Source organism: Scyliorhinus torazame, chromosome 8, assembly GCF_047496885.1.
Source record: "Scyliorhinus torazame isolate Kashiwa2021f chromosome 8, sScyTor2.1, whole genome shotgun sequence".
NCBI lineage: Eukaryota > Metazoa > Chordata > Chondrichthyes > Carcharhiniformes > Scyliorhinidae > Scyliorhinus > Scyliorhinus torazame.
This window is the reverse complement of record NC_092714.1, coordinates 67,803,271-67,830,107: the sequence shown is the minus strand read 5'-3', so window position 1 is coordinate 67,830,107 and position 26,837 is coordinate 67,803,271. Positions and strand designations below refer to the sequence as shown.

The following is a 26,837-nucleotide window of genomic DNA, read 5'->3' as shown; positions in this document are numbered from 1 at the left end:
GTGGCAAACTACAGGGGGAGACGGTGGTTTTGGTAAACGTATATGCCCCGAACTGGGATGATGCCAATTTTATGAGGCGTATGCTAGGACGCATCCCGGACCTAGAGGTGGGAAAGTTGGTAATGGGGGGAGATTTCAATACGGTGTTGGAACCAGGGCAGGACAGGTCGAGGTCCAGGACTGGAAGGAGGCCGGCAGCAGCCAAGGTGCTTAAAGATTTTATGGAGCAGATGGGAGGAGTAGACCCGTGGAGATTTAGCAGACCTAGGAGTAAGGAGTTTTCGTTTTTCTCCTATGTCCACAAAGTCTATTCGCGAATAGACTTTTTTGTTTTGGGAAGGGCGTTGATCCCGAAGGTGAGGGGAACGGAGTATACGGCTATAGCCATTTCGGATCACGCTCCACATTGGGTGGACTTGGAGATAGGGGAGGAAACAGAAGGGCGCCCACCCTGGAGAATGGACATGGGACTAATGGCAGATGAGGGGATGTGTCTAAGGGTGAGGGGGTGCATTGAAAAGTACTTGTAACTCAATGATAATGGGGAGGTCCAGGTGGGAGTGGTCTGGGAGGCGCTGAAGGCAGTGGTTAGAGGGGAGCTGATATCAATAAGGGCACATAAAGGAAAGCAGGAGAGTAGGGAACGGGAGCGGTTGCTGCAAGACCTTCTGAGGGTGGACAGGCAATATGTGGAGGCACCGGAGGAGGGACTGTACAGGGAAAGGCAAAGGCTACACGTAGAATTTTACTTGCTGACGACGGGTACTGCAGAGGCACAGTGGAGGAAGGCACAGGGTGTACAGTACGAATATGGGGAGAAGGCGAGCAGGTTGCTGGCCCACCAATTGAGGAAAAGGGGAGCAGCGAGGGAAATAGGGGGAGTGAGGGATGAGGAAGGAGAGATGGAGCGGGGAGCGGAGAGAGTGAATGGAGTGTTCAAGGCATTTTATAAAAAATTATACAAAGCTCAACCCCCGGATGGAAGGGAGAGAATGATGGGCTTTCTGGACCGGCTGGAATTTCCCAAGGTGGAGGAGCAGGAAAGGGTGGGACTGGGAGCACGGATTGAAATAGAGGAAGTAGTGAAAGGAATTAGGAGCATGCAGGCGGGGAAGGCTCCGGGACCGGATGGATTCCCAGTTGAATTTTACAGGAAATATGTGGACTTGCTCGCCCCGCTACTGATGAGGACCTTTAATGAGGCAAAGGAAAGGGGACAGCTACCCCCGACTATGTCTGAGGCAACGATATCGCTTCTCCTAAAGAAGGAAAAGGACCCGCTGCAATGAGGGTCCTATAGACCTATTTCCCTCCTAAATGTAGACGCTAAGATTCTGGCCAAGGTAATGGCATTGAGGATAGAGGATTGTGTCCCGAGGGTGGTCCAGGAGGACCAAACTGGGTTTGTGAAGGGGAGACAGCTGAATACGAATATACGGAGGCTGCTAGGGGTAATGATGATGCCCCCACCAGAGGGGGAAGCGGAGATAGTGGTGGCGATGGATGCCGAGAAAGCATTTGATAGAGTGGAGTGGGATTATCTGTGGGAGGTGCTGAGGAGATTTGATTTTGGAGATGAGTATGTTGGATGGGTGCAGCTGTTGTATAGGGCCCCAGTGGCGAGTGTGGTCACGAATGGACGGGGATCTGAATACTTTCGGCTCCATAGAGGGACAAGGCAGGGATGCCCTCTGTCCCCATTATTGTTTGCACTGGCGATTGAGCCCCTGGCAATAGCATTGAGGGGTTCCAAGAAGTGGAGGGGAGTACTTAGAGGAGGAGAAGAACACCGGGTATCTCTGTATGCGGATGATTTGTTGTTATATGTAGCGGACCCGGCGGAGGGGATGCCAGAGATAATGCGGACGCTTCGGGAGTTTGGAGAATTCTCAGGATATAAACTGAACATGGGGAAAAGTGAGTTGTTTGTGGTCCATCCAGGGGAGCAGAGCAGAGAAATAGAGGACTTTCCGCTGAGGAAGGTAACAAGGGACTTTCGTTACTTGGGGATCCAGATAGCCAAGAATTGGGGTACATTGCATAGGTTAAATTTAACGCGATTGGTGGAACAAATGGAGGAGGACTTCAAGAGATGGGACATGGTATCCCTGTCACTGGCAGGGAGGGTGCAGGCGGTTAAAATGGTAGTCCTCCCGAGATTCCTCTTTGTGTTTCAGTGCCTCCCGGTGGTGATCACGAAGGCTTTTTTCAAAAGGATTGAGAAGAGTATCATGAGTTTTGTGTGGGCCGGGAAGACCCCGAGAGTGAGGAAGGAATTCTTACAGCGTAGTAGGGATAGGGGGGGGCTGGCACTACCGAGCCTAAGTGAGTACTACTGGGCCGCCAATATCTCAATGGTAAGTAAGTGGATGGGAGAAGAGGAGGGAGCGGCGTGGAAGAGATTGGAGAGGGCGTCCTGTAGGGGGACTAGCCTACAAGCTATGGTGACGGCCCCATTGCCGTTCTCACCGAAGAAATACACCACAAGCCCGGTGGTGGTAGCGACTTTGAAAATTTGGGGACAGTGGAGACGGCATAGGGGAAAGACGGGAGCCTTGGTGGGGTCCCCGATAAGAAATAACCATAGGTTTGCCCCGGGGAGAATGGATGGGGGATTTGGAATATGGCAAAGAGCAGGAGTAATGCAACTGAAAGATCTGTTTGTGGATGGGAAGTTCGCAAGTCTGGGAGCGCTGACCGAGAAATATGGGTTGCCCCAAGGGAATGCATTCCGGTATATGCAACTGAGGGCTTTTGCGAACCAACAGGTGAGGGAATTCCCGCAGCTCCCGACGCATGAGGTGCAGGACAGAGTGATCTCAAAGACATGGGTGGGGGACGGTAAGGTGTCAGATATATATAGGGAAATGAGGGACGAGGGGGAGATTATGGTAGATGAGCTGAAAGGGAAATGGGAAGAAGAGCTGGGGGAGGAGATTGAGGAGGGGCTGTGGGCGGATGCCCTAAGTAGGGTAAACTCATCGTCCTCGTGTGCCAGGCTAAGCCTGATTCAATTTAAGGTGTTACACAGGGCGCATATGACTGGAGCACGGCTCAGTAAATTTTTTGGGGTAGAGGATAGGTGTGCGAGATGCTCGAGAAGCCCAGCGAATCACACCCACATGTTTTGGTCATGTCCGGCACTACAGGGGTTCTGGGTGGGGGTGACAAAGGTGCTTTCGAAAGTAGTGGGGGTCCAGGTCGAACCAAGCTGGGGGTTGGCTATATTTGGGGTTGCACAAGAGCCGGGAGTGCAGGAGGCGAGAGAGGCCGATGTTTTGGCCTTTGCGTCCCTAGTAGCCCGGCGCAGGACACTGTTGATGTGGAAGGAAGCCAAGCCCCCGGGGGTGGAGACCTGGATAAATGACATGGCAGGGTTTATAAAGCTGGAACGGATTAAGTTCGTCCTAAGGGGATCGGCTCAAGGGTTCACCAGGCGGTGGCAACCGTTCGTCGAATACCTCACAGAAAGATAGAGGAATGGAAAAGAAGAAGGCAGCAGCAGCAGCCCAGGGGGGTGGGGGGGGGGGGGGGGGGGGGAGGAACCAGAAGGACTCTCAGGGTTGTTAATATATATGTATAATACGTATAGGTCGTTGCTATAAATAATTGTATATTGGACTGTTAAATCATATTTTTGGAGAGTGTTTATCTGAGACAAGGCAGTTGCCATTTAGTTTTCGTTTTTGTTATATATTATTTATTCTTTGTTTATAAAACAGGTCATTGTTATTTATACTGTTATATTATTGTGTAAAGGATACACAATGTACTGTGATGGTTGACCAAAAATTTTCAATAAAATATTTTTTTTTAAAAAGGAAACCAAGTAAAGCTTTCTCAGACCATAATGTTCTTAGTCCCCATCACAATCAAATGGAATTTGAATTCAATCTTTTGTTTGTGTTTGAACTGAAAATGCTAAAAAAGAATATTTTGAAGTATTGACTATAAGGTGGGAAGGTTAGTTTTACAAATTCATAGATTTTCTCCTAGTCTGAAACAGCAACTGCCAAATTTGTTGCACCACGGTTGGTTCTCTGCAGTGAGTGTTGTGTTTGGTCTTCTATACCTAGCGAATGACACTACCAAACACCTTGACTTGTTCCAACTAGGATCTTTATTGAATCGCACGTGGTAAGATGGTGATGTTACAGAGCAAGTTATCATGGAGTTTCTTTGAACTCCTCTGGAACTACACCCAGCATGACTGTTCACCTGTATGTCTTACTACCGTCTCCTACAACCATCTACTGATGGCCGATTGTGTCTCCACTTATATGGGAGTTCCTGGTCACATGACCACGGTCTTGAGACCGCATGGTGTGTCTGTACCGCCGCCTACTAATTGGAGGTTGCACACCATCCATCTATGATATTGCTTACAGGCATACCACCACAGAGGTCAGGAGTAAAAAGTGTGGAAATGCAATTGTAAGGGGAATAGATAGGCATTTCTGTGGCCGCAAATGAAACTTCAGGATGATATGTTGTCTCTCTGGTGCTAGGGTCAAGGATATCTCTGAGCGGTTGCGGGACATTCTGGGAGGGTGAACAGCTAGTGGCCGTGGTACACATCAGTACCAATGACATAGGTTAAAAAAAAGGGAAGAGGTCGTAAAAGCAGAATATGGGGAGTTAGGAAGAAAGTTGAGAAGTCGGTGACCCAAAGTCAGAGGAGAAGTTGCAGGATATATCGGATGAATGTATGGCTGAAGAGATGGTGTGAGGGGAAGGGTTTCCGATTTCTGGGGCATTGAGACCAGTTGGGGGAGAAGGTGGGACCAGTACAAACTAGTTGGGTTACACCTGGGCAGGACCGGAACTGATGTCCATGGGGAGTATTTGCTAGAGTAGTTGGGGAGGGTTTAAACTAAAATGGCAGGAGGATGGGAGCCTATGCAAGGGGGTTAGGAGCTGAGGAGGAGGAGGAAACAAGGACAAAAACAAAAGACAGAACGGGGAATAAGAAAAGTGATGGGCAGAGAAACCAAGGGCCAGATTCAAGCAGGGCCACAGTGAAAAATATTGCCAGATTGATTCTTGGGCTGGCAGGACTGACGTACGAGGATAGATTGAATCGGTTAGGATTGTATTCGCTGGAGTTCAGAAGAATGAGGGGGGATTTCATAGAAACCTATCAAATTCTAACAGGACTAGACAGAGGAGATGCAGGGAGGATGTTCCTGATGGCGGGTGTGTCCAGAACCAGTGGTCACAGTCTGAGGATATGGGGTAGACCATTTAGGACAGAGATGAGGAGAAATTTCTTAACCCAGAGAGTGGTTGGCCTGTGGATTTCGTTACCACAGGAAGTAGCTGAGGCCAAAACGTTGCAGCTTTTCAAGAAGCAATTGGATACAGCACTTGGGGCCATGGGAATCAAACAAAATGGGGGGGCTAACGGGATTAGGCTATGAGTTGGATGATCAGCCATGGTCATAATGAATGGTGTAGCAGGCTCGATGGGTCTATTTTCCTGCTCCTATCTTTTTATTTTCTATGTTCCTATAGGCACGCGCCATTGACCGCGTTGCGCTCAAGTGAGAGCACAACATAGCTGGTGAATTCCGGGAGAGTTCTGTGGAACTCTTTGCAGCCTCGGAGGATACATCCAAGTCCCTCGATGTGTCGGAATTGGAACTCCGTCCATAAGGGACGAGATCAAACGGCGCTCGCTAAAGTAGGTCTTAAATCTACTTGAGGCCTCCCTCGATCTCCCAGACTCCCCAGGAAGGCTGAAGCCGGATGCCAATCAGTACCGTGACCAGGCGGAACAACACCCGGGGGAGAAGTCTCCTGGGCCATTGGAGGCACCTGGGTGGTCAGGGATAGAGCAGGGTGGACCCTGGCCCTCTCCCTGGATGATGGGCACCTTTGCACTGCCCAGCTGACACCTTGGCACTGCCACCCTGGCATTACCAAGGTACCTGGGTGGCATTGCCAATCTGGCAGGAGCACTGTCTGGGTGCCAGGGTGACAGTGCAATAGCGGTGAGGAACTCACCGGCAGGAAACTCCCTAAAAGAAACCTCCACAAATGAACTTAGTTTCCATTGAATGCTGCCCTATGTTTTTTCGCATCACTAGCCCTAACCATAAACTGGTGTTCTGTCCTCTGCAATCTAGAGAGCATCTTTACTACTCAATATCTAGTTAAATTATATCATAACTAACAGTAAGCCAAGCCTCTCATTGCCCGTATTGGATACTGTAATCTTCTACACACTACTGCATATTACCCCCTCTTCCTTTTGGAAGGTGAGTTAGAAAAAACACTTTAGTGTGATATGGCTGTTGGTAAAGACTATATAAATGAACAGAATATAAGTTTGTCGTGAGATGCATCAATTTCCTTGCAGATCTTAAACCATCAAACAACAAATATGTGACTTGAAAAAAGAGTCATCCAGATTCAAAACATTAGCTCCCTTCTCTCTCCACAGGTGCTGTTAGACCTGCTGAAATTGTCCAGCATTTTCTGTTTATGTTTCAGATTCCAGCATCCGCAGTAATTTGCTTTTAAAAATATGTGACTTGGCTCTGGTGTAGGATAAAGTCACTTCTTTAAGCTCAGATTCAGTGATGTTAAGAGTCTTAAGTGGCCAGGTTGCTTGCTGCTCTTTCAGATAGTTGTTTGCCACTTCTATCTGCCAGCAAGTGTAACAAGTAGATTCCCTGGTTAGCTGCATTGGATCATTGTGTCTTCAGCTTAGATGCTCCTTCCAATGTCTCTGAAGGCAAACCGAGTTGACACAAGGTGAGACGTTATTAGTTTTGATAAGCTAATGTATTCCATGTTAAATTAAGCTTGCATTGTGCCATATAAAACTCATCACACTTTGTCATTTCAACTAGTATTCCGATAATATTGCACAAATAGAGAAAAGGTGTACAGTCACCCACTTTAGAGAGCCGTAAATGTAAAAAGACATTATCCTAACCAAGATAGAGTGCACCCTCTTGCAGCCTGAAGGACTTTCTGAGGTGTGTTGTTTTGATTTTTTGTTGTTGATTAAAGTGTTGCTTTCTGACCCACAAAAGAATGTGTCAACAGCAAGATGCTAGATATCTTTGTGACTGGCTAGATGTTACTCACAAATTCATTGATGTTTGGAATCTACAAATACAGGTACCAATTCCGCATTCAAATCGCCTTTCATTGGCCTGTGAATGGCCAGTCCAGTACTGGCCTTGGTAGAGAAACCTCAAGGAACCTTCTGTGAACAACATTTAGTGTTTATCTCCAAGCAATTTTTTGTGAAAATGTGGTTTTGGTTGAAAAATTCCACGTCATAATACATGGTAACTGAAGTAATTGGCACTAACTTATTTGGCAAGCTGTACACATTCATACCTCAGACTGGAATCTTTTTGCCTCAGAGACTGCCTGGAGGGGCAGGTCTCCATGTCTCTTACTACCCAAGATGGATTTTTCCTCTAAACTTTAGAGACACAAAGATGACCCCTCTCTGACACAACTCATGGCAGATCAGGAAATCAATACTTGATGAAAAATTAAAATGACCCCCTTGAATATTCTTGTTTTCCCACCCCACCCCATTCCCCATCGACATGAAAGCTCCTGATACCTGTATTGCATGACCTTCTAAGTCCCCTCCCCGCTACAATTTTAACCTGAGGATGTAACCTGTTGATATGTGATAACTTACTTTCCTTTATTTCAAACCTGATGCACTTTGCAAAATACTTCACTATGGAGTCTATTACTCCTAAACATCATCATCTGCTTGGAACTCTAAATGGGTTTCGTTCTTCCTTCTTAGGATGGCGGAATTGCCATGCAACATAATGGGCATCTGCCTCGGTGGATGGCAGCTTTGAATTCAATCCCTGAAAAACACAAATGTTAATGTTTAATATTTCCTGTGCACGTCCAAAAAGGAAGACATATTATGGACGGTCCAGTACTTTTTCTTTAGGTGACAAGTTGAATCTTACATGAAAACCCAGCAGAATAAATCCATGTAGAATATACTATCTGCACCTTTCCTTTCAGCAAACAAAATGTTTCTTAATATTTAAAGATTCTTTACCTTTCCTAGTATTTCATTACCTTCTATTTCATCAGTGATTGTTAGGTTGGTACAATCATGGCATATTTTATTCCCTTCTACTGTTTGTGAAAAGGAGACAAAAAAGATCCCATGGTTACGGTAGTTTAATCTGGTGACAGTGGACCGTGCATTGTTACATTTCTTTATTTACTTGACAGCTGAAAAAGATGCTTGATGCATCAAACACGGAATGTTTTCAAAGCAAAAATATTTCACTTTTTATAGGTCCCGCTACTGGTTCATCAGAAACAAGCATTGGCATGGTTACTGTGGCGGGAAAAGCAAAAACCATCAGGTGGCATACTAGGTGAGAAAGATCATCTTCAGGAAGGTTCTGAAGCTGGCCTTGTCACGGAAGAACGATGAGATCAGAGTCTCTAATTTGCATAAGAGATGGTATAAGGAGCAAACTTAATATTCGTAGAGTCACATGAGATGTCAAATCCTATAATTAATTTGCTATTTGATTCCTGTCCTGATTCAATATCATTTAGCTATCAGTCAATTAATTCAAATAGAAGAAATCAGGGAAGAATAGCTGACAATTGCTTTTTGACCCATTAATCAGGAAGGAGGCAAGGATGATACTTAGAATTCCTATAACTAGTTGCACTTGCACTAAATTAAATTTGTTTGAGTTGAATGTCTTTAGTAACGCTCGAGGAGTAATAGGGAGTAGAATAAATTTTAAATATTGACTATACCCTTTCTTATTAGCGGATGACATGGGATTGGGGAAAACTCTAACCATGATTGCGCTCATCTTAGCACAACGGTGCAAGGGGAAGAAAGAAAAAGAGAAAAAGCCAGAGGAGTGGATCTCAAAAACTGGTAAGAAGTGATGCCAGTTGCAGCGATTCAGTAACAAACCAGTCAGCCTGACGCTGATAATAGAAAAAAATACTAGGGTGCATTATGAAAGATTTAATAGCAGAACACTTGGGAAACAGTGGCAGGATCGACAGAGTGAAATTAAAATTACGTATTGTCACAAGTAGGCTTCAAATGAAGTTACTGTGAAAAGCCCCTAGTCGCCACATTCCGCCGCCTGTTCGGGGAGGCTGGTACGGGAATTGAACCGTGATGCTGGCCTGTCTTGGGCTGCTTTCAAAGCCAGCAATTTAGCCCAGTGTGCTAAACCAGACCCTCATGGATCAGCATGGATTTACGAAAGGGCAATCGTGCTTGACAAATCTACTGGAATTCTTTGAGGATGTAACTAGTAGAGTTGATGAGGGAGGAACCAGTGGATGTGGTTTATTTGGACTTTTGGAAGTCTTTCAATTCCCACCAGTCATCTCTTTCTCTTAAAGGGGAGAGCAACTTTCACTTTTCGTATATCATTATCTTTTGTAACCACATTTGTTTCAAACTTCTAATGCTGAAGAACAAAAAAAAAAGCTTGAGAACGGGTGGTTTGCTTAAACCACCAACCATAATGTGGTTTGATTGAAGCTAATTAGCTGCATATTCTCTTTTAGCATTTCCTACAAAGCCGGGTGCTAATGAGGAAGTTGGAAGAGAATTTATTTTTCCTGCATTTACAATTTGAAATAATTCCCCTTGGAAATAAAACCCAATCTTAAAGGGTATGCATTTCAGCTTGCATGCATATTTTTTCTAAAGGTTTGTCTCAGATAATGTACCGCAACATAATTTGTACTTTGGTGCATTTTTTTAATAAATGATTTTTATTGGGTTTTGCCTTTGGTGAATTTTGACTAAAAGGTTTTCTAGCTGCCCTTTACTGAACTGCTACTGTAGGATGAATATTTTTTTACTTGTATACGGATTGCTCAGAAGAATTCCATGATGAATAATGGTAGAAATGCAGGTGAAGGTCTCGCCCATTGCAGTGTGGTGTTGTCACAATATCCAGCAAAACCGAGATTGTTTTTCTCTTGCTGCTGTCTGATCACAACCTAATATTACATTCCAATGGCCTCTTTCCAACAGATAGTACTCTTGTGATCTCCTGTGGGACACTCATCATTTGTCCAGCATCTATAATTCACCATTGGAAGAAGGAAATCGAACGGCATGTCTGTGCAAGGAAGATAAGCATATACATGTACCATGGACCAAAGAGAGAACAATCGGCAAAGGCGTGAGTAACTGGAACACTATGGGATTCATACTCTAAAAATGCGATAACATTGATAGTTCTGAATATATAATAGCAAATGTAATAATAATCTTTATTGTCACAAGCAGGTTTACATTAACATTGCAATGAAGTTACTGTGAAAAGCCCCTAGTCGCCACATTCCAGCACCTGTTCGGGTACACAGAGGGAGAATTCAGAATGTCCAAATTACCTAATAGCACGTCTTTCGGGATTTGTGGGAGGAAACCGGAGCACCCAGAAGAAACCCACGCAGACACAGGGAGAACGTGCAGACTCCGCAAAGACAGTGACCCAAACAGGGAATCGAACCTGGGACCCTGGTGCTGTCAAGTCCTCGTGCTAACCACTATGCTACCGCGCTGCCCTTTGAAATCTGGGGCGCAATTCTCCGACTCCCCCCACCAGGTCGGAGAATCGCCGGGGGCTGGCGTGAATCCCGCCCCCCGCCGTGTCCCGAATTCTCCGCCACCAGAGATTTGGCGGGGCGGGAATCGCGCCACGCCAGTCGGCGGAAATCGCGCCGGTCGTCGGGCCCACCCCCGGCGATTCTCCGGTCCGCGATGGGCCGAAGTCCCGCCGCTGTCAACCCACGCCAGCCGGCGTGGATTGAACCACCTTTCGAACGGTGGGACAAGGCGGCGCGGGCGGGCTCCGGGGTCCTGGGGGGTGCGCGGGGCGATCTGGCCCCGGGGGGGTGCCCCCACGGTGGCCTGGCCCGCGATCGGGGCCTACCGATCCGCGGGCGGGCCTGTGCCGTGGGGGCACTCTTTTCCTTCCGCCTTCGCCACGGTCTCCACTATGGCGGAGGCGGAAGAGACCCCCTCCACTGCGCATGCGCGGGGATGCCGTGAGCGGCCGCTGATGCTCCCGCGTATGCGTCGCCCGGCAAAGTCATTTCCGCGCCAGCTGGCGGGGCACCAAGGCCTTTCCTGCCAGCCGGCGTGGCGGAAATCACTCCAGCGCGGGCCTAGCCCCTCAAGGTGAGGGCTCGACCCCCCCAAGATGCGGAGAATTCCGCACCTTTGGGACGGCGCGATGCCGGACTGATTTGCACCGTTTTTGGCGCCGGTCGGCGGATATCGTGCCGATTGCGGAGAATCCCGCCCCTGATGTCAATTTACCATTTAATGCATACGTAGGGAAGAAACTTTTATAATGTGAAATTTGTTCATCTATTTCATTGGAGTTGCAATAAATATTAGTTGCTGATTGATCTTTCTTGATCACCATGCAAGTATAACCACCTAGTGAATCACTGGACTTGGAGCATGACACAAGCTAAAATTAACTTTGTAACTTTGAGCTGACCAGACAGTTTATACCTAATTTAATCCGATCTGTGGCTGCAACAGTATTATGTAGGTTATATTTCAGCAACGCACATGGAGTTTCTGCTCTTGAAACGATTTGAGGAAAGTGTTAAGCAAAGACCGATTTCTGCTGCCCTCTCTCCTTAGATAAAGATAGTAAGCAAGTTAGTATGCGGTTACAACAAGGCAGTTTAATAGCAGCTTTAGAAGTCAATTGGCACCAGGGCACTTGTTAGCCCATCAATCAGAGAACATCGCTGAGCAGGAGGACCTGATGACTGGGAAGGAATGTCATCCCAGGAAGTCAAAATTGACACAGATGAGCAGCTGCACTCAAGAAGAGGAATTTAACCTTAAACTAAAAATACTATGAAGCACCATTTTTTTGACTCTTAAGACGTTAAAATATTTTCTTGTAGACTATCAGAATTTGATGTTGTTGTGACGACATATAGCCTTGTTGCAAAAGAGATCCCAGTGAAAAAGGAAAAAGGACAGTGTGCAACCAAAGATGAGGAGGCAAATGTAAGTTGAGCAATTTGAAGTCCTATTAATGAACCCACTTGTAGATGTAAATAGTATGCAATGCCATTGCACTGTCTTGAATACACTGCTGTTAACAATTTAACAATTGCTGCTTGTTGGAATGGTCACCAAACGAACACACACCAGCTCACCATTTCAGAATAATTCTGAGCGTCTGTGGCATTTTTACAGTGGGATAATGCTCTTGCCGTTTTTATGGCCCTGTGCATCAGCCCCAGCCCCAATGCCAGTGTGCTTTCTGATTTGGTAGTTGCACTCCCTATATTACCAAAAGAGTCAGTGAAATTGTTTCCCAATCAAAAATCTGTTAATATGATTAAAGTGTGATTAATTGGGGTACTTCATCTTTTTGATCCAACCAGATTGTGATGAAAATTGCACACATACTTTTTGTTCACATACTGTTTTCAGGCCTTGACTGAGACAAAGTCTTCACATTCTCCTCTGCTGAAGATAGCATGGACTCGGATCATTCTGGATGAAGCTCACAACATTAAAAACCCCCAAGTACAAACATCAATGGCAGTGTGTGAAGTCCAAGCTAGAACACGCTGGGCAGTTACAGGAACACCCATTCAGAACAACCTGTTGGATATGTACTCTTTGCTCAAGTAAGAAGACAAACCAGAGCACGCTGGGTTAAATTCCTAAATTGTATTCTTCAGACACTTTTTTTGCGGTATTATTCCTAAATAATGATTAGAGCATTCAAAAATTAATCCTAATATTTCTGTATTCCTTGTGCTGTCTTTGCTTTTATATAAAAGAAAGCCTCCTAAATTGTTTGAGATATTATTTCCATAGTTGCCCAGTTGAGACTAATTAATTTTTGTTGTTAACTGTGGAGCTCTGCTTTCTAACTTCCTATTTGTTTAGGTTCCTTCGCTGTTCCCCATTCGATGAGTTCAAGCTTTGGAAGAATCAAGTGGATACTGGTACAAAGAAGGGCGGAGAACGCCTTAACATTATCACCAAAAGCCTTCTGTTGCGAAGAATGAAGGACCAGCGTGACACTAGTGGCAAACCTCTGGTATATAAATCCAAATTTCCATTTTGACAAAATAAATAATCGCCTGATTCTGCAGTACAAAATGCAATTCATTACAAATTATTTTGTGGTACATTATCTGATCCAAACCTTTATGCCAACACTAATTCCAATTCTCTTCCCGCACCAAGGCAGAATTTCATCTGTTTCCATAGCTAGTTATTCCTGGAGCAGGCCACTAGTCTGATGCCAGAATGCCAATGCTAAACTGCAATGTAAAACTGACTGTTTGCCCAAGCCAACTCCATGACATGGGTTTTGTGTCAAACCGTTATGATATACTCTGGCTGTAAACTCACCTAATCCCAATTTAAATATTTGCAATGTATGAATTCTTCCCTCAAGATTTTTAACCATTGCAAGTGGGCTTTGTTATTGCCAGATATGCCTGCATTTCAATCCTGAGAAAGTGAATGAGAGCCAACAAATGTTTGCTTGGTTGGAATCAGAGCCTCTATACCGGAGATACGTATTATCAAAGGTGTTTGGGGATGGACAGCTTGGGTCATTATCTCTGCGATGCTGTTGATCCTAAAAGTCCAATACTGTAACTCTTGCTGAACTTGAATAAGAGGGAACAGTGGGATTGGTTTTCAGAACAGTAACAATTAAGAGTATTTGCCTGGAGGAGAGGCTCTGAGTACCAAGTGAAGCTATATACTGCCAGCTGTTCTTGTGACAAATGTTCTTTCCTTTGAATCATATGGTTTTTGCAGACAAAGTCAGATAAGGGTTACAGCACAGGTTTTAAATGTGTTGAAGTATCAGAATGTGATAACACTAAATGTTGTTGCTGTTCTTTCCTTCTGTTTGGTTTCTTGCCTTTTCTAATTTGCTCACTTCCTGAGCCTGGATAATGTGGAGACCAGGCGAAAGGATGTTGTCAACTTCATCTGATTTCTGGTGCCTATCTGAGAGCAGCATTTGTAAAGGCTTAGGAATAGGATGTCACCCTTTGCTCTTAGTTACAGGAAATAGAGTAAGATCAGAAAAAACAGGAGAAATTGAGGAGTATCATACTCTGGAAAATTTAATTTCAAGTCTTTTATCAGAAAATGTAATTGCTCATAAACATAGACAATCCTTTATAGCTTATTAGGTTTAAGGTTACAATATTATATAAATGTACTCCTTTTATCATCCAAATTGTGTAATTTGGATAAAGGATCTGTGACCGTTTGATTCAAGCAATCACAGTGCATTTGAAATCAGGGACAGCAATAAAATATTGGCGTTTCCGCGTCAAGATCTTCACCTCCGTAATTCACAAGAGCACAAATTTTTCTGTGAAAATAATGGTGAGGCTAAAAGTGCTGACCATTCTTTATGCACAAATGGACAGGAACATATGGCAAGTTCAACATGAAGTTGATGTTGCCACCTGCTCCTCTTCTCTCTCCCCCCCCCCCCTTCAAACATATTGAACGGTGTGAAGTTCCTATACACTATTGACATCATAGATACAGACCAAACTCACGACAGAAAGTTAGGCTCGTCTTTTCCAAACTTTTAACAGCATGATTAATTACTGCCAAGCAACCTGTTCACTGAATATTAGCTTTTACAAGTGTGGTGATTTATTTCTTCCGATTTTAGTAATTGTTGGAATTTTTTTTTTAACTGTTTTTTTAAAAAACTTGTTTTCTTTTATTTCTCCCTCCCTCCTCATTTCACTTTCTGTACCCGATTTGCCATTGGATTTGTTCCTCTAATTGACACTTCTTGTTTCAGTCCCTGATTTTGTCATGCAAGATCCTGTAGAAAGTCAAGTTCTGTCCATTTGTTACTTACTGCGAAAGCTGATTTAATATATTTGCTTTGTAGACTGGTCTAAGACCACTGCAATGATTTATGCAGCAGATCATTTATAATCGTTTAACATTTTGATCTGATTTATTTGATACTTTCTTTTTGAGCGATCAGATATATCTCAGGGTTGTGTATATCCCAGGGTTTATGTGTATGGCTTTGTATTTAAAGAGTAATTTTGAGATTCATCATGTAGAAAAATACAAGTGGCTCTGCTTTATTTTACAGTGAAAATGATATCTTGTCAGTATTTACCTCTAAATATAATGTTCACTCTATCATTATAAAGGGAAGGCACCGCTAGAAGGGATCAAGACAAAGTGGGAGGAAGAGTTGGGAGAGGATATGCAGGAGGGGTTCTGGTGTGAGGTGCTCCGGAGGCGTGAACGCCTCCACCTCGCGTGCGAGGTTGGGGCTGATACAGCTGAAGGTGGTATATAGAGCACACCTTACAAAGGCTCTTTGAGGGGGTTGAAGATGTGTGTGAACGTTGCAGGGGAGGCCCGCAAACCACGTTCATATGTTTTGGTTCTGTCCAAAGCTGGAGGATTACTGGAAGGAGGTGTTTAGGGTAACTCTAAAGTGGTGCACGTAAAACTGGACCTGGGCCTTCGGGAGGCCATATTCGGGGTGTCAGACCAGCTGGGGTTGGAAACGGACGCGGAGGCAGATATTGTAGCCTTCGCCTCGTTGATCGCCCGAAGGCGGATCTTGTTAGGGTGGAGATCAACCTCTCCACTCTGTGCCCTGGCGTGGCGGGGGTGACCTGCTGGAATTCTTAACACTTGAAAAGGTCAAATTTGAACTGAAGGGAAGGGTGGAGGGATTCTACAATTCATGGGCGTTATTCATTATGCACTTTCGAGAATTGGATCACATGCAACATTCGGGGGGTTGGGGGCTGGGAGGGTTGGGGGGAGGGGGACTATGTGTTAATGGTGATTATGGGTGATTCCTGATTCCTTTTTGTCATTTGTTTATGTTAACATGCAGGCCAATGTCTGGGGTTTGGTGGGAGGATGGGATCGTTATTGATATGGGGATTGACATTACATTTGTTATTGTTTATTGTTGGGTGTAAATTTGGGAGAAAAATTAGAATGAAAAATATATATTTTTTAAAATGAAGGGAACACCTGATTGTTTCACCAAAACTGAATTCTGATTCGGTTTCAAAATTTGATGAAGTGGAACAAATATAAATGACAACATCATGTGATTGTAAGCTTCACGGTTGGTTTTGGTGCCGGAATTTCTTATGCATGTGTTTTCTTTTTCCAGGTTTCCCTGCCACAGAAACGTAACCGCTCTCATCGACTAAAATTGTCAGAGGAGGAGGAAGCTGTTTACAATGTCTTGTTTGCTCGTTCCAGGTCTGTTTGAGGAATTGTGAGCTGAAATACAAAATACCATTACTGCTCCCAACTATAGAATGTACTTTGGATAATTCTGTCCGTTCCCAGTGCAAATTCTGTTTAATTTGGGAGACATTTGTTCACGTGGCAATGCTGCACTGATTTGCACAATTCCCTGAGAATAGACAGTGCCAATGGGTATCCTTCATTGATGAAACAACCACACATGAACATATTTCTCCCATATAGTGTTCAATGTTTTTCATGTGGGTGGGAGTGGTCGCCAAAAAGACGATTTTCATCTTTGTCCTGATGAAATGAAGTACAAGTGATATATTTCAACACAATGTCACTGTTCCATTGTGTGATATTTTCACGATAACTTTAAAAGGTTAGCAAAACATATATTTTCACCGAGATGGTGACCCCCCTTACATAAAGATTAGGCTGATTGAACCTTTCACTTACTTTTTAAAAAAGAATTTCCAATTAAGGTGCAATTTAATGTGGCCAATCCACTCACCCTGCACATCATTTTGGTTTGTGGGGGTGAGACCCACGCAGACACTGGGAGAATATGCACACTCCACACGGACAGTGACCTGGGGCTGGGATAGTGCTAACCACTATGCCACCGGAACCTTTCACTTACACCCAGAGTTTATTAACTCCAGTCAAGTGTTATCTTCGTTCAGATCCTAGTTTCGAGTGATTTTTACGGATTAGCACATCATCTGCAAGTGAATGAACAAAACATTGAGAAAACTGATTGGCTTGACCCCTGGTTCACATTGAGATGTTATAAGTTAGGTCCACAAGAGTTTTTTTATGAAATGTATTTTATTCCAAACATGTGTAAAAGAACATTAACATATACAACAACACACTCCACAACCTTTCAGTCCACAGTTTGTATAGATTTATACCCTTTTACCTCCTACCTTCCCGCAACGAACAGTTCCTCAAACATTGTCATGAACAATCTCCACCTCTCGAAGTCCTCCGTCGATGCCACAACTTAAATTTTATCTTTCCCGAAGAAAATCATACAGGTCTCCCAGCTAGGCCTCCACCTCCAGCGGCATAACTGACCTCCAATTTAGCAAGATCCATCGCTGGGGAATTGGAGGCGAAGGCCACAACATCGACTCTCTTCCCCTCCAGCAGCTCCGGCATTTCCAATACTCCAAAGGTCGCCACCATTGGGTCCGGCCTGACCTCCACCCCCACAATTTCAGATAATGTCCCAAACACCGCTTCTCAGTAATTCTCCAGCATCTCACAACCCCAGAACATGTGTGCATGATTCGCCGGCCCTCGCCCACACTTCTCGCACTTGTCAGTCACCACTTGAAAGAACCCACTCACCCTCGCCCAGGTCATTTGTACCCTGTGCACCACCTTGAACTGAATCAAGCTCATCCTCGCGCAGGAGAAGGTTGAATTACCCCTACGTACTGCCTCGCGCTACAGTCCCCAGCCTATTTCCTCGCCCCCCCCCCCTCCCAACTCCTCCCATTTGCTCTTGTACTTCACCACTTGCACCCTAGCCACCCATATATGTCCCCAATCCTACCCTCTCCCTACTCATCCGGGAGCAGCAATTGCTCCAATAGTGTATACCCTGGGAAACGTGCTCCACTCCTTTTGTGCAAAGTCTCTCACCTGCATGTATCTAAATTCGCTCCCCCTCGGTAACTCAAACCTTTCCCACAACTCACCCATACCCTTCCAGATACAAGTCCCTCACCAGTCCCGTCTCCCTCCTCTTCCCGTACATCCCATCCATCTCCCCCGGTTCCCGCACAAGTGGTGACAACACCGACATCCCCTCCAACTTAAAGTGTCCCCGCAGCTGATTGCACACCATAGCCATCGACTGTACCACCCGGCTTCCCATATACTTCCCCGGAGCTAGTGGCAGTGGAGGTATCACAGGTCCACATTGCTTGAATCACCAAGAGCCACCTTGCCATTTTCCTTTGTGAGCTAAAGAGATCACAATGTGGAAACAAGCCAATTCCATTAGGGGTTTTCTGTACATCTTTGCGATATCCTCCACCAATAAGTTTTCACCTATAATTCATGGCTGCCAAAGTTCCCATCAGTTCCCAGCATGGTACACAATGCAAAAGCTTCGGAACACCTCTGTTCAAGTGCAGACAACGTTTTGCATAATACTACGGTGCGAGCTCCCACTGTTTGGTCTACCACTGCTTCCTCTTACCGACTAACTTTTAAAAAAATGTATTTTTCCGGTATGTGGGCTTCGCTGGCTAGGCCAGCATTTGTTGCTCATCCCTAATTGCCCTTGAGAAATTGGTGATGAGCAGCCTTCTTGAACCGCTGCATTCCATGTGGTGTAGGTACACCCACTGTGTTATTAGGGAGGGAGCTCCAAGATTTTGACCCAGTGACAGTGAAGGAACAGCGATATATTTCCAAATCAGGATGGTGAGTGATGGGAACTTCCAGGTGGGGATGTTCCCATTTATCTGCTCCCATTATCCTTCTAGATGATGGTGGCCATGAGTTTGGAAGATGCTGCCTAAGAAGTCTTAATGAGGTCCTATAGTGCATCTTGTAAATGGTGCACACTGCTGCTGCTGTGCTTTGGTGGTGGAGGGATGAATGTTTGTGAAAGGGGGGCCAATCAAGCTATCCGCTTTGTCCTGGATGGTGTTGAGCTTCTTGAATGTTGTTCGAGCTGCAATCATCCAGGCAAGAGGGGAGTATTCCATCACACTCCTGCCTGGTGCCTTGTAGTTAGAGTACGAAGTCTTACAACACCAGGTTAAAGTCCAAAAGGTTTGTTTCGATGCCACTAGCTTTCGGAGCGCTGCTCCTTCCTCACCTGAGGAATTTGTCTATATATGTGTTTCTGGAACATACCTCTTCATTCACCTGAGGAAGGAGCAGCGCTCCGAAAGCTAGTGACATCGAAACAAACCTGTTGGACTTTAACCTGGTGTTGTAAGACTTCGTACTGTGCTCACCCCAGTCCAACGCCGGCATCTCCACATTGTAGTTAGAGGACAGGCCTTTGACCTGCTCTTGTAGCTACTGTATTTATACAGCTAGTCCAGTCAGTTTCTGGTCAATACTAATCTCCAGGATGTTGATAGCTGGATCCTTGCACTTATTTCCACCAGGAGTGCATGATGTATTGGCTGCTTCTTTAGAGCTACTTGGGGTTAAGATAGCTCAGAGCTTGGACAGATGGGATGCAAAGTATTTTTTAAAAATATTTTTATTCAGTTGTTAACATTTTAACATTTCATACATAAAACAAAACAACAGAACCCCCTCCACTCGACCAGCGCCAGGGTCCCAGGTTTGATTCCCCGCTGGGTCACTGTCTGTGCGGAGTCTGCAAGTTCTCCCCTTGTCTGCGTGGGTTACCTCCGGGTGCTCAGGTTTCCTCCCACAGTCCAAAGACGTGCAGGTTAGGTGGATTGGCCATGCTAAATTGCCCTTAGTGTGCAAAATGGTAGGTGGGGTTATTGGGTTATGGAGATAGGGTGGAAGTGAGAGCTTAAGTGGGGCGGTGTAGACTCGATGGGCCGAATGGCCTCCTTCTGCACTGTATGTTCTATGTTCTATGTTCAATAATTCAAAGAATAACCCCCACCCCCTAGCAGCTGACAGTAACCAACTCTTTCAAGTGGGATCCAAAGTATTATTGTAGACTCCACCACACCTTCCTGTGGGACTGATTTGGTTCTAGTACATGTGCAGGCATGTGTGTGGAAAGTCAGTACTTTGGTATGTAAACATACAAATCATCCCTCTACTGTGGGAAACTGTTTTACCATGACATTGTGATAGCAAATGTAATGGCACCAAAGCCATCAGTGAAGTTGCTTAATTGTTCATTCCAACTGATCCCTCAGAAATGGTCATTTCAACCGGGAATTCACTATTTGAACTATAAACAGATGTCAAATATGGTTGAATTTTTCTATAAATGTAGATTATGGTAGGTATTAAAATAGTATTGCTGGACTCCCCTTTGGATAAACCTGGGGCTATTACATCTGCCATTAGTTTTATCTGTATTCCAACATAGGTTACGTCCAATTGGGGAAAAAACAAATGTACATAAATTTACATAATTGCTGTTAATTATTTATCATTTAAAATTACTTCATACAAAAAATGTGAGCACATTTTTCAAACGTACTGGGTTAAAACCATTAGCTATGATACATTTTCAGTTGTCACATTTTATTAATTCCCAAGCTGTAAAACTTCTAATAATCTGGTGAGAGAGATTTTCCTTTTAGCCTCAATTATTCTCCATCACTGAACATTCTGCTGTCTGCTTTGCTTCACTGAACTAGAATCAACTGATGGAATGTTTTGTCTATCCAAGTGATAGTTAACATTCTCTACTGACTTCCTCTTAGAGAGACATAGAATAGAATCATAGCTTATGGCACAGAAAGAGATCACTTGTTGCATCGTGTCTGCGCTAGTTAAGAGTCCCCAATTATTTCTTTTTCAAATTAAGGGGCAATTTAGTGTGTCCAATCCACCTAACCTGCAAATCTTTGGGTTGTAGGGCTGAAACCCATGCAGACACGGGGAGAATGTGCAAACTCCACACAAACAGTAACCGCCAGTGGAAAAAATGAGCTAACAGCCCTCGTGTTATTTTCTGAATATGTAATATTTGTTCATCCAGCGTTTGCCGAACTGTTTCATGACCTTTTCATAGATCAACCTTGCAGTCATATCTGAAGAGACACGAAGGCAAGGATTTCAAAGCCGATTCATCACCGGGTACTGATAATCCCTTCAGCAGAGGTAAGAAATTATATAGTCCCCTCTTGGTATAGATAAACTATGCATATACTGTTGATTTGCAGTAAAAACAGAAAATGTTAGAGATATACTGCAGATAGGTTGGAGTCAAAGGATCTGTACTTGAAAATGAGCTTAACTTTACCCTTGAATGTTCAACTTTACAAGATGGTTATATTTTGAAATGTAACTTGAGCTCAAAGTGAGACACAATTCCGGATAAACACCTCAAACCCCAAGGCATGCTCATTCGATCTGGTTGATAGCACAACTCCAAGACATGCTCATGTGATCTGGTTGTTATTGAGCTAGGACCCCGGGCAGAAGAGGCAAGTTCTGGGTACCAGTTTTAACATCCTTTTATAGTACCTCACAGAAAATGACAGCTGCTTTTGTGACGCAGGGAGGCAAAGAAGCTATGGAGAAACAGGTGAAGTGTTTTCTGCTACCAACCTGGCAGGATGCTGGTGAGAGTTCAGTTTCTGTTCAGAAGAATGGGAACAGATGGGACTTTTGAAGATTTGAAGGAATGGAGAGTCGGTGTGACTTGCTGGTGGTAATCATATCTGGAAGAACCCCAGCTGAGTGAAACAGTTGTCAAAGGACACTGAAAGTTTTGACCTGTTGCAAGGAGAAGTGAGCCTCAATTTTCCAGCTGGGGCAGGGCTCTTGATTTATAAAGGGTTTGCATAAATTTCTTGCCTTTGTACGCCTATGCCTTTGTTTATGAAGCCAAGGATCATTGGCTTTTTTTAATCAACATCCTTCTCAACTTGTACTGCTCTCGTAAAAGCATGTGTACCCTCAGGTCGTTTTATTCCCGCACCATCGTTAAAATTGTACATTTTTAGATTATATGCCATCGCTCATTTTACCTACCAAAATCCAGAATTTTTTGCATTCACTTATATCTGCTGTGCCTGTTCGTTTCATTGGTCTGTTTATGTCCTCACTCTTCACAACGTTCGAATTTCATTCCAACTGAAAATTTTGCAGAAATGCTCAGTTCCCATTTTCATTAGGATCTTACCACAGCAAGATTCTGTTTTTATGGAACTGTGTCCAAGTTTAGATTTGGATGTATTTTTTGATGAGAAATAGCAAAAATGTATTTAGAAAAAATTTTGATCCTGTCTTATGTGATCTTTTAGAGAATGAAATGGTATATAGAACTATACTATCTTGAGCTGAATTATAGGGAGCACACTATAACTGACATTTTTTTTAAAAATTCATTTACGGGATGTGGGCGTCGCTGGTTAGGCCAACATTTATTGCCTATCCCTGGTTGCCCTTCAGAAGGTGGTGGTATAGTTGCTTTCTTGAACCGCTGCAGTCCTTGAGGGGCATCCACTGTGCTGTTGGGGGGAGGGGTGGGGGGAGTTCCAGGATGTTACCCCAGTGACGGTGAAGGAACGGCGATATGTTTCCAAAGTCAGGGTGGTGAGTGACTTGGAGGGGAACCTCCAGGTGGTGGGGTTCGGTTGCTCTATTTATTTATCTTGGTGAACCACAAGCCTTTCCCTTATATCGATCGAATGACCACGCGACCAGTTAGTTAGTTCAAAAGGTGGTTTATTTACATACACAAGAGTTATCTCAAGACGCAAACACAATATCTACTACGAGTTAAACTGCACCTATCAGCTACAATAACCTATACTTAACTTCAGGGCGACCGGCACTGTGCAAATGGATAAGGCCTTTATCTGGATTTCACGTGGCTGGTTTGAAGAAAGTGGCTCTGTCTCTGCTGTGCTCATCCGTCAGGTAGCGATCGTTGGTCTTTAACTTAGCTGGCTGTTCCTGCTGCAATTGGGTTGGCACAGGCCAGATCCAAAAGAGACAGAACACATGACTGCGCCGTCTTTTATCCCTCTGGGATTTTGCGCTCTTTGGGGCGGTCCTTAACCTTGGACCCAATAGTTCGATAGGGCTCTGATCACCCTCTTCGATTTCAGCCAATAAAGGGGCAGGTGCCTCGGTAGCTGGGCGGGTCCTTAGCGGTCATTGACCTTGGCAGTTGTGCTTTCTGAGCAAGGCGAGTGGTGCCGATCAGTCTGTGGCTGTAGCGGTTGCTTGATTGGAGTTCTATTGTCCTGGGAAAATGGGCCATTAAAATGTAAATGAGCGGGGGTTTCGTTCAGGTCTGGTTACCTGCGTTTTAGATACACATAGGCTGTGTATCTGTCTGAATCCCGGGTTGGCTATAATTCCCATGGTCCTTTGCAGGTGGCCATCTTGGATGGCTACAGTTCCCAGGTATCTGCTGATCTTGTCCTTCCAGATGGTAGTGGTCATGGGTTTGAAAGATGCTGTCTGAGGAACCTTGGTGAGTTACTGGAGTGTGTGGATTTCTGGACACGATAGAAAGCCTGCCAGAGGTAGATATCAAACATATTATTGAGAAGCTTAACAGAACTATTGACTTACTTGCTCAGATATTGCTACCAAACTGCCTGACTTAATCAAGAATGGGAAACCAGGACTCATGCAGCATCTGCACAAACTTGTCCCTCTGCTGGAGGGAGGGAGCAATGTTCAAGATATGCATGATGCAAGAATTCTGACACTGTAAGAACAGGGGTGACTGTAGCAATTGTACCATCTCCCTGCTGAATGTTGTGCAGAAGGTTTTTACCTCTGTTGTCCTCCTCAGACTACAGAACCTGGCTGAATGCATCTAGCTCAAATCTGTGTTGTTTCAGAATTGGAAGATCTACAATTGACATGATCTTCTCAGTCCAGCCGCTGCAAGAGAAATGTCATTAACAAAAGACAGCACTAGATATCGCCTTCATTAATGTCACCTTTTGATAGTGAACATGGCCAAAGGTGGCCTATTTCAGCTGCTGGAGAAAATTAGTCGCTCACCAAATCTTCTCAATGTGGTCTCCTCTTTCCATTGCACATTTTCTGAATAGTAGCACAGGGGACAATAGCTCTCTGTACAGTCACCATGGCACTACTTCTCATGCAGTATAAATTGTTGTTTTCTTGTAACGTGGCATTCTTACACCTGTCCTGAAGAGTGCAAAATGAAAATCTTCGATCGCATATATCTTTTACAGCAATACCCTCTTCATCCCATGACAACATGATGATTAAGATCAGCTATAATGGGACAATTTCAGGACCCTTTGAGATTGCAGCACTGACACAACCTGACATATGGTTCTCTTTGCTGCTGTCTTTTGCTTTCAGGTCATCTACAGAGGGTGACTGTTGGCATATTGATGGAAAGCTGTTCTATCTTGCCCGTCTGACATCCAGCGGTAAAGGTGCGCCAAGTTATCATCATGGAGTTCCTCTATGTTGGTACAGCTGCACTCCCATTCCATGCTGAGAAACATTCTCAGCAGCAAATGGACAGACTCTCTCATGCCTGGAACAAAAATAGTTTAGTTTGACCATCAGCATCAGGAAAACAATTGTGACGGTTTGGGATGTTACCATAGCATCATCTATCAGCATTCATAATGTGAACTGGATGTTGTTGATAGCTTCACATATTTAGCCTCCACAATCACCAGCAATCTGTCGCTCGATGCCAAAATCAACAAACTCATTGCAAAAGCTGTTATGCCGAAGCTGAGTAAGTGTGGAACAATGACAATCTGACTAAGAAAACAAAACAGTGATTCCAACAAGCCTGCATCATCAGCGCACAGTTTCCACCTTTACTGTCTCAAAAATATCTTCGGCACCTTTTGGTAGGACAAGGTCATCAACTCAATCCAGGAGTATGCTAATTCCATCAGAATACACTCATTGTACGACATCTGCACTGACTTAATAATGTTCATTGGATGGATGACGGCCATACACTCCTATCCTTTGTAAGCTGAACTGGCTACTGAGGTGTCCATACCTCTGCCACAAGGGCACCTGTAAGTGAGAAATGAAGAAGGCAGACCTTTTTACTGACAGCTGAGAGACTGTTGCTGATGGCTGTGACCTGAGGACACTGACACTTTGGAAGGGCATTGGAAGAGATGCACAGAAATAAAAAGCTCAGCTGCCTGAGGCAAAAGACCTAAATATCTTTGTTGTTATCTTTAATCCTTTTGCCTAACATTCATTCATGTTCTGATGTGCGCAACAAACAATGTCTCTTTCAATATTTAAACTCCAGATTCACTCTGTAGTTTATTTTAATTGATGGTATAGAAGTGATATATGTGTCATTGTAAAAATCTTACTGTAAATACGATCTATTAAAAAAAAAACACTCAATTTGCATTTTGTTTTCTGTTTCCATTCAGTAGCTCGAGAGTTTGATATTGAGTCTGTAAATGGTGGACCTTCCTCTGCCCAGAAGACTTCTCACACTTCAAGCACTGTCCACATCTTATCCATGCTGCTCAGGCTTCGACAGTGCTGCTGTCACCTCTCTCTGTTGAAGACGGTAAGACATAAATGTACCTAATGTGCAGTAAGAACCACATACAACACAAAAATATGTTCAAATGAACAAATGCCACTTTTTCTTTAAAATTACAAATATGCACAATGAAAGCTTTTCTGAGATTAGACTGCACACTTTGTGACTAGGGTGCAAGCTGAAAAATCCACAGAAAAATGTTGTCTTTACTTTGTGGTAGTTGGAGAACTCTAGTGGGAGATATAAATCCTGCAGCTGCATTGACCAATTTATTTTGGTTCTGTTTCTATTTTTTTTAATGACTTTTTTTCATGAATTACAGGCTCTGAGTCAAACTGAGATGGAATCTGAGGGCATAACTCTCTCGCTGGAGGAGCAGCTGAATGCATTATCATTATCAGAGTTCACAGCCTCTGATACCAAGCCAACTGTTACCCTGAATGGCACCAGCTTCAAAGCACACCTGTTTGAGAGCACCAGAAAAAGCACAAAGGTATGTTCAAATGGTGGGGCATAAAGTTGTGAAATTATTTTATTCCAAGTGGAATGTACAATTTTTAGAAACCTTTTGCAGTGCATGTGAACAAAAAAAACCTTAAATCTTTTCACAAAAAAAGTTTAAAACTTTACACTTTTCTACAAAAGACTTTGGGACGTTTTTCACATTATTCTCATGCCTTCAAAATTTTCAATGTCCTAAAAGTGTCACAGCCTTCTGTTTTGTGGAGGATCATAGCAGCCTATTTATCCACTGCAATATCCTTCAGAATGAAATGTCTGACCGGGGAATTTATTTTTGATCATGCTGGTAGTGGAGGAGATGTTGAATCAGATAACTGGGAGTAGTCACTGCTCTTTGAATAATGTGAATCTTTGAATCCACCCAACATTGCACAAGAACTCACGTGGACCGTTTTAGTTTGAACTACCAATTACAGGTTGAGCACCCCTTATTCGAAAAGCTCTGAAATCCGCACTTTTTTTCGAGCACCGCCGTGACGCCACGAGGGGGCAGCATGGTAGCACAGTGGTTAGCACTGTTGCTTCACAGTGCCAGAGACCCGGGTTCGATTCCTGGCTTGGGTTGCTGTCTGTCTGGAGTCTGCACTTTTTCCCTGTGGGTTTCCTCTGGGTGCTCCGGTTTCCTTCCACAGTCCAAAGATGTGCGGGTTAGGTGGATTGATCATGCTAAATTGCACCATAGTGTCCAAAAGTTAGGTCAGGTTCCTGGGTTACAGGGATAGGATGGTGGTGTGGGCTCAGGTAGGGTGCTCTTTCAGGGCCGGTGTAGACCCGATGGGCCGAATGGCCTACTACACTGTAAATTCTATGAGTGGAAAATTCCATAGGCTCTGAAAAGGTTCCCAGGCGATG

General features: G+C 44.3%; 1 protein-coding gene across 2 annotated transcripts in view; it reads left to right on the top strand.

Annotated features, from left to right (window-relative positions):
* The window catches only part of ttf2 (transcription termination factor, RNA polymerase II), a 72,895-nt gene that overhangs the window by 31,574 nt on the left and 14,484 nt on the right, over window positions 1-26,837 (top strand). The window contains exons 9-18 of one of the 2 annotated variants that reach the window (XM_072513780.1): window positions 8,303-8,384; window positions 8,795-8,908; window positions 10,034-10,184; window positions 11,935-12,040; window positions 12,473-12,672; window positions 12,938-13,091; window positions 16,200-16,291; window positions 20,994-21,082; window positions 25,348-25,487; window positions 25,786-25,956. In XM_072513780.1, coding sequence (XP_072369881.1) covers window positions 8,303-8,384; window positions 8,795-8,908; window positions 10,034-10,184; window positions 11,935-12,040; window positions 12,473-12,672; window positions 12,938-13,091; window positions 16,200-16,291; window positions 20,994-21,082; window positions 25,348-25,487; window positions 25,786-25,956 — 1,299 coding nt within the window. Of the gene's footprint in view, window positions 1-8,302; window positions 8,385-8,794; window positions 8,909-10,033; window positions 10,185-11,934; window positions 12,041-12,472; window positions 12,673-12,937; window positions 13,092-16,199; window positions 16,292-20,993; window positions 21,083-25,344; window positions 25,488-25,785; window positions 25,957-26,837 lie in introns of both variants that reach the window. The other variant, XM_072513779.1, reaches the window with a different exon arrangement.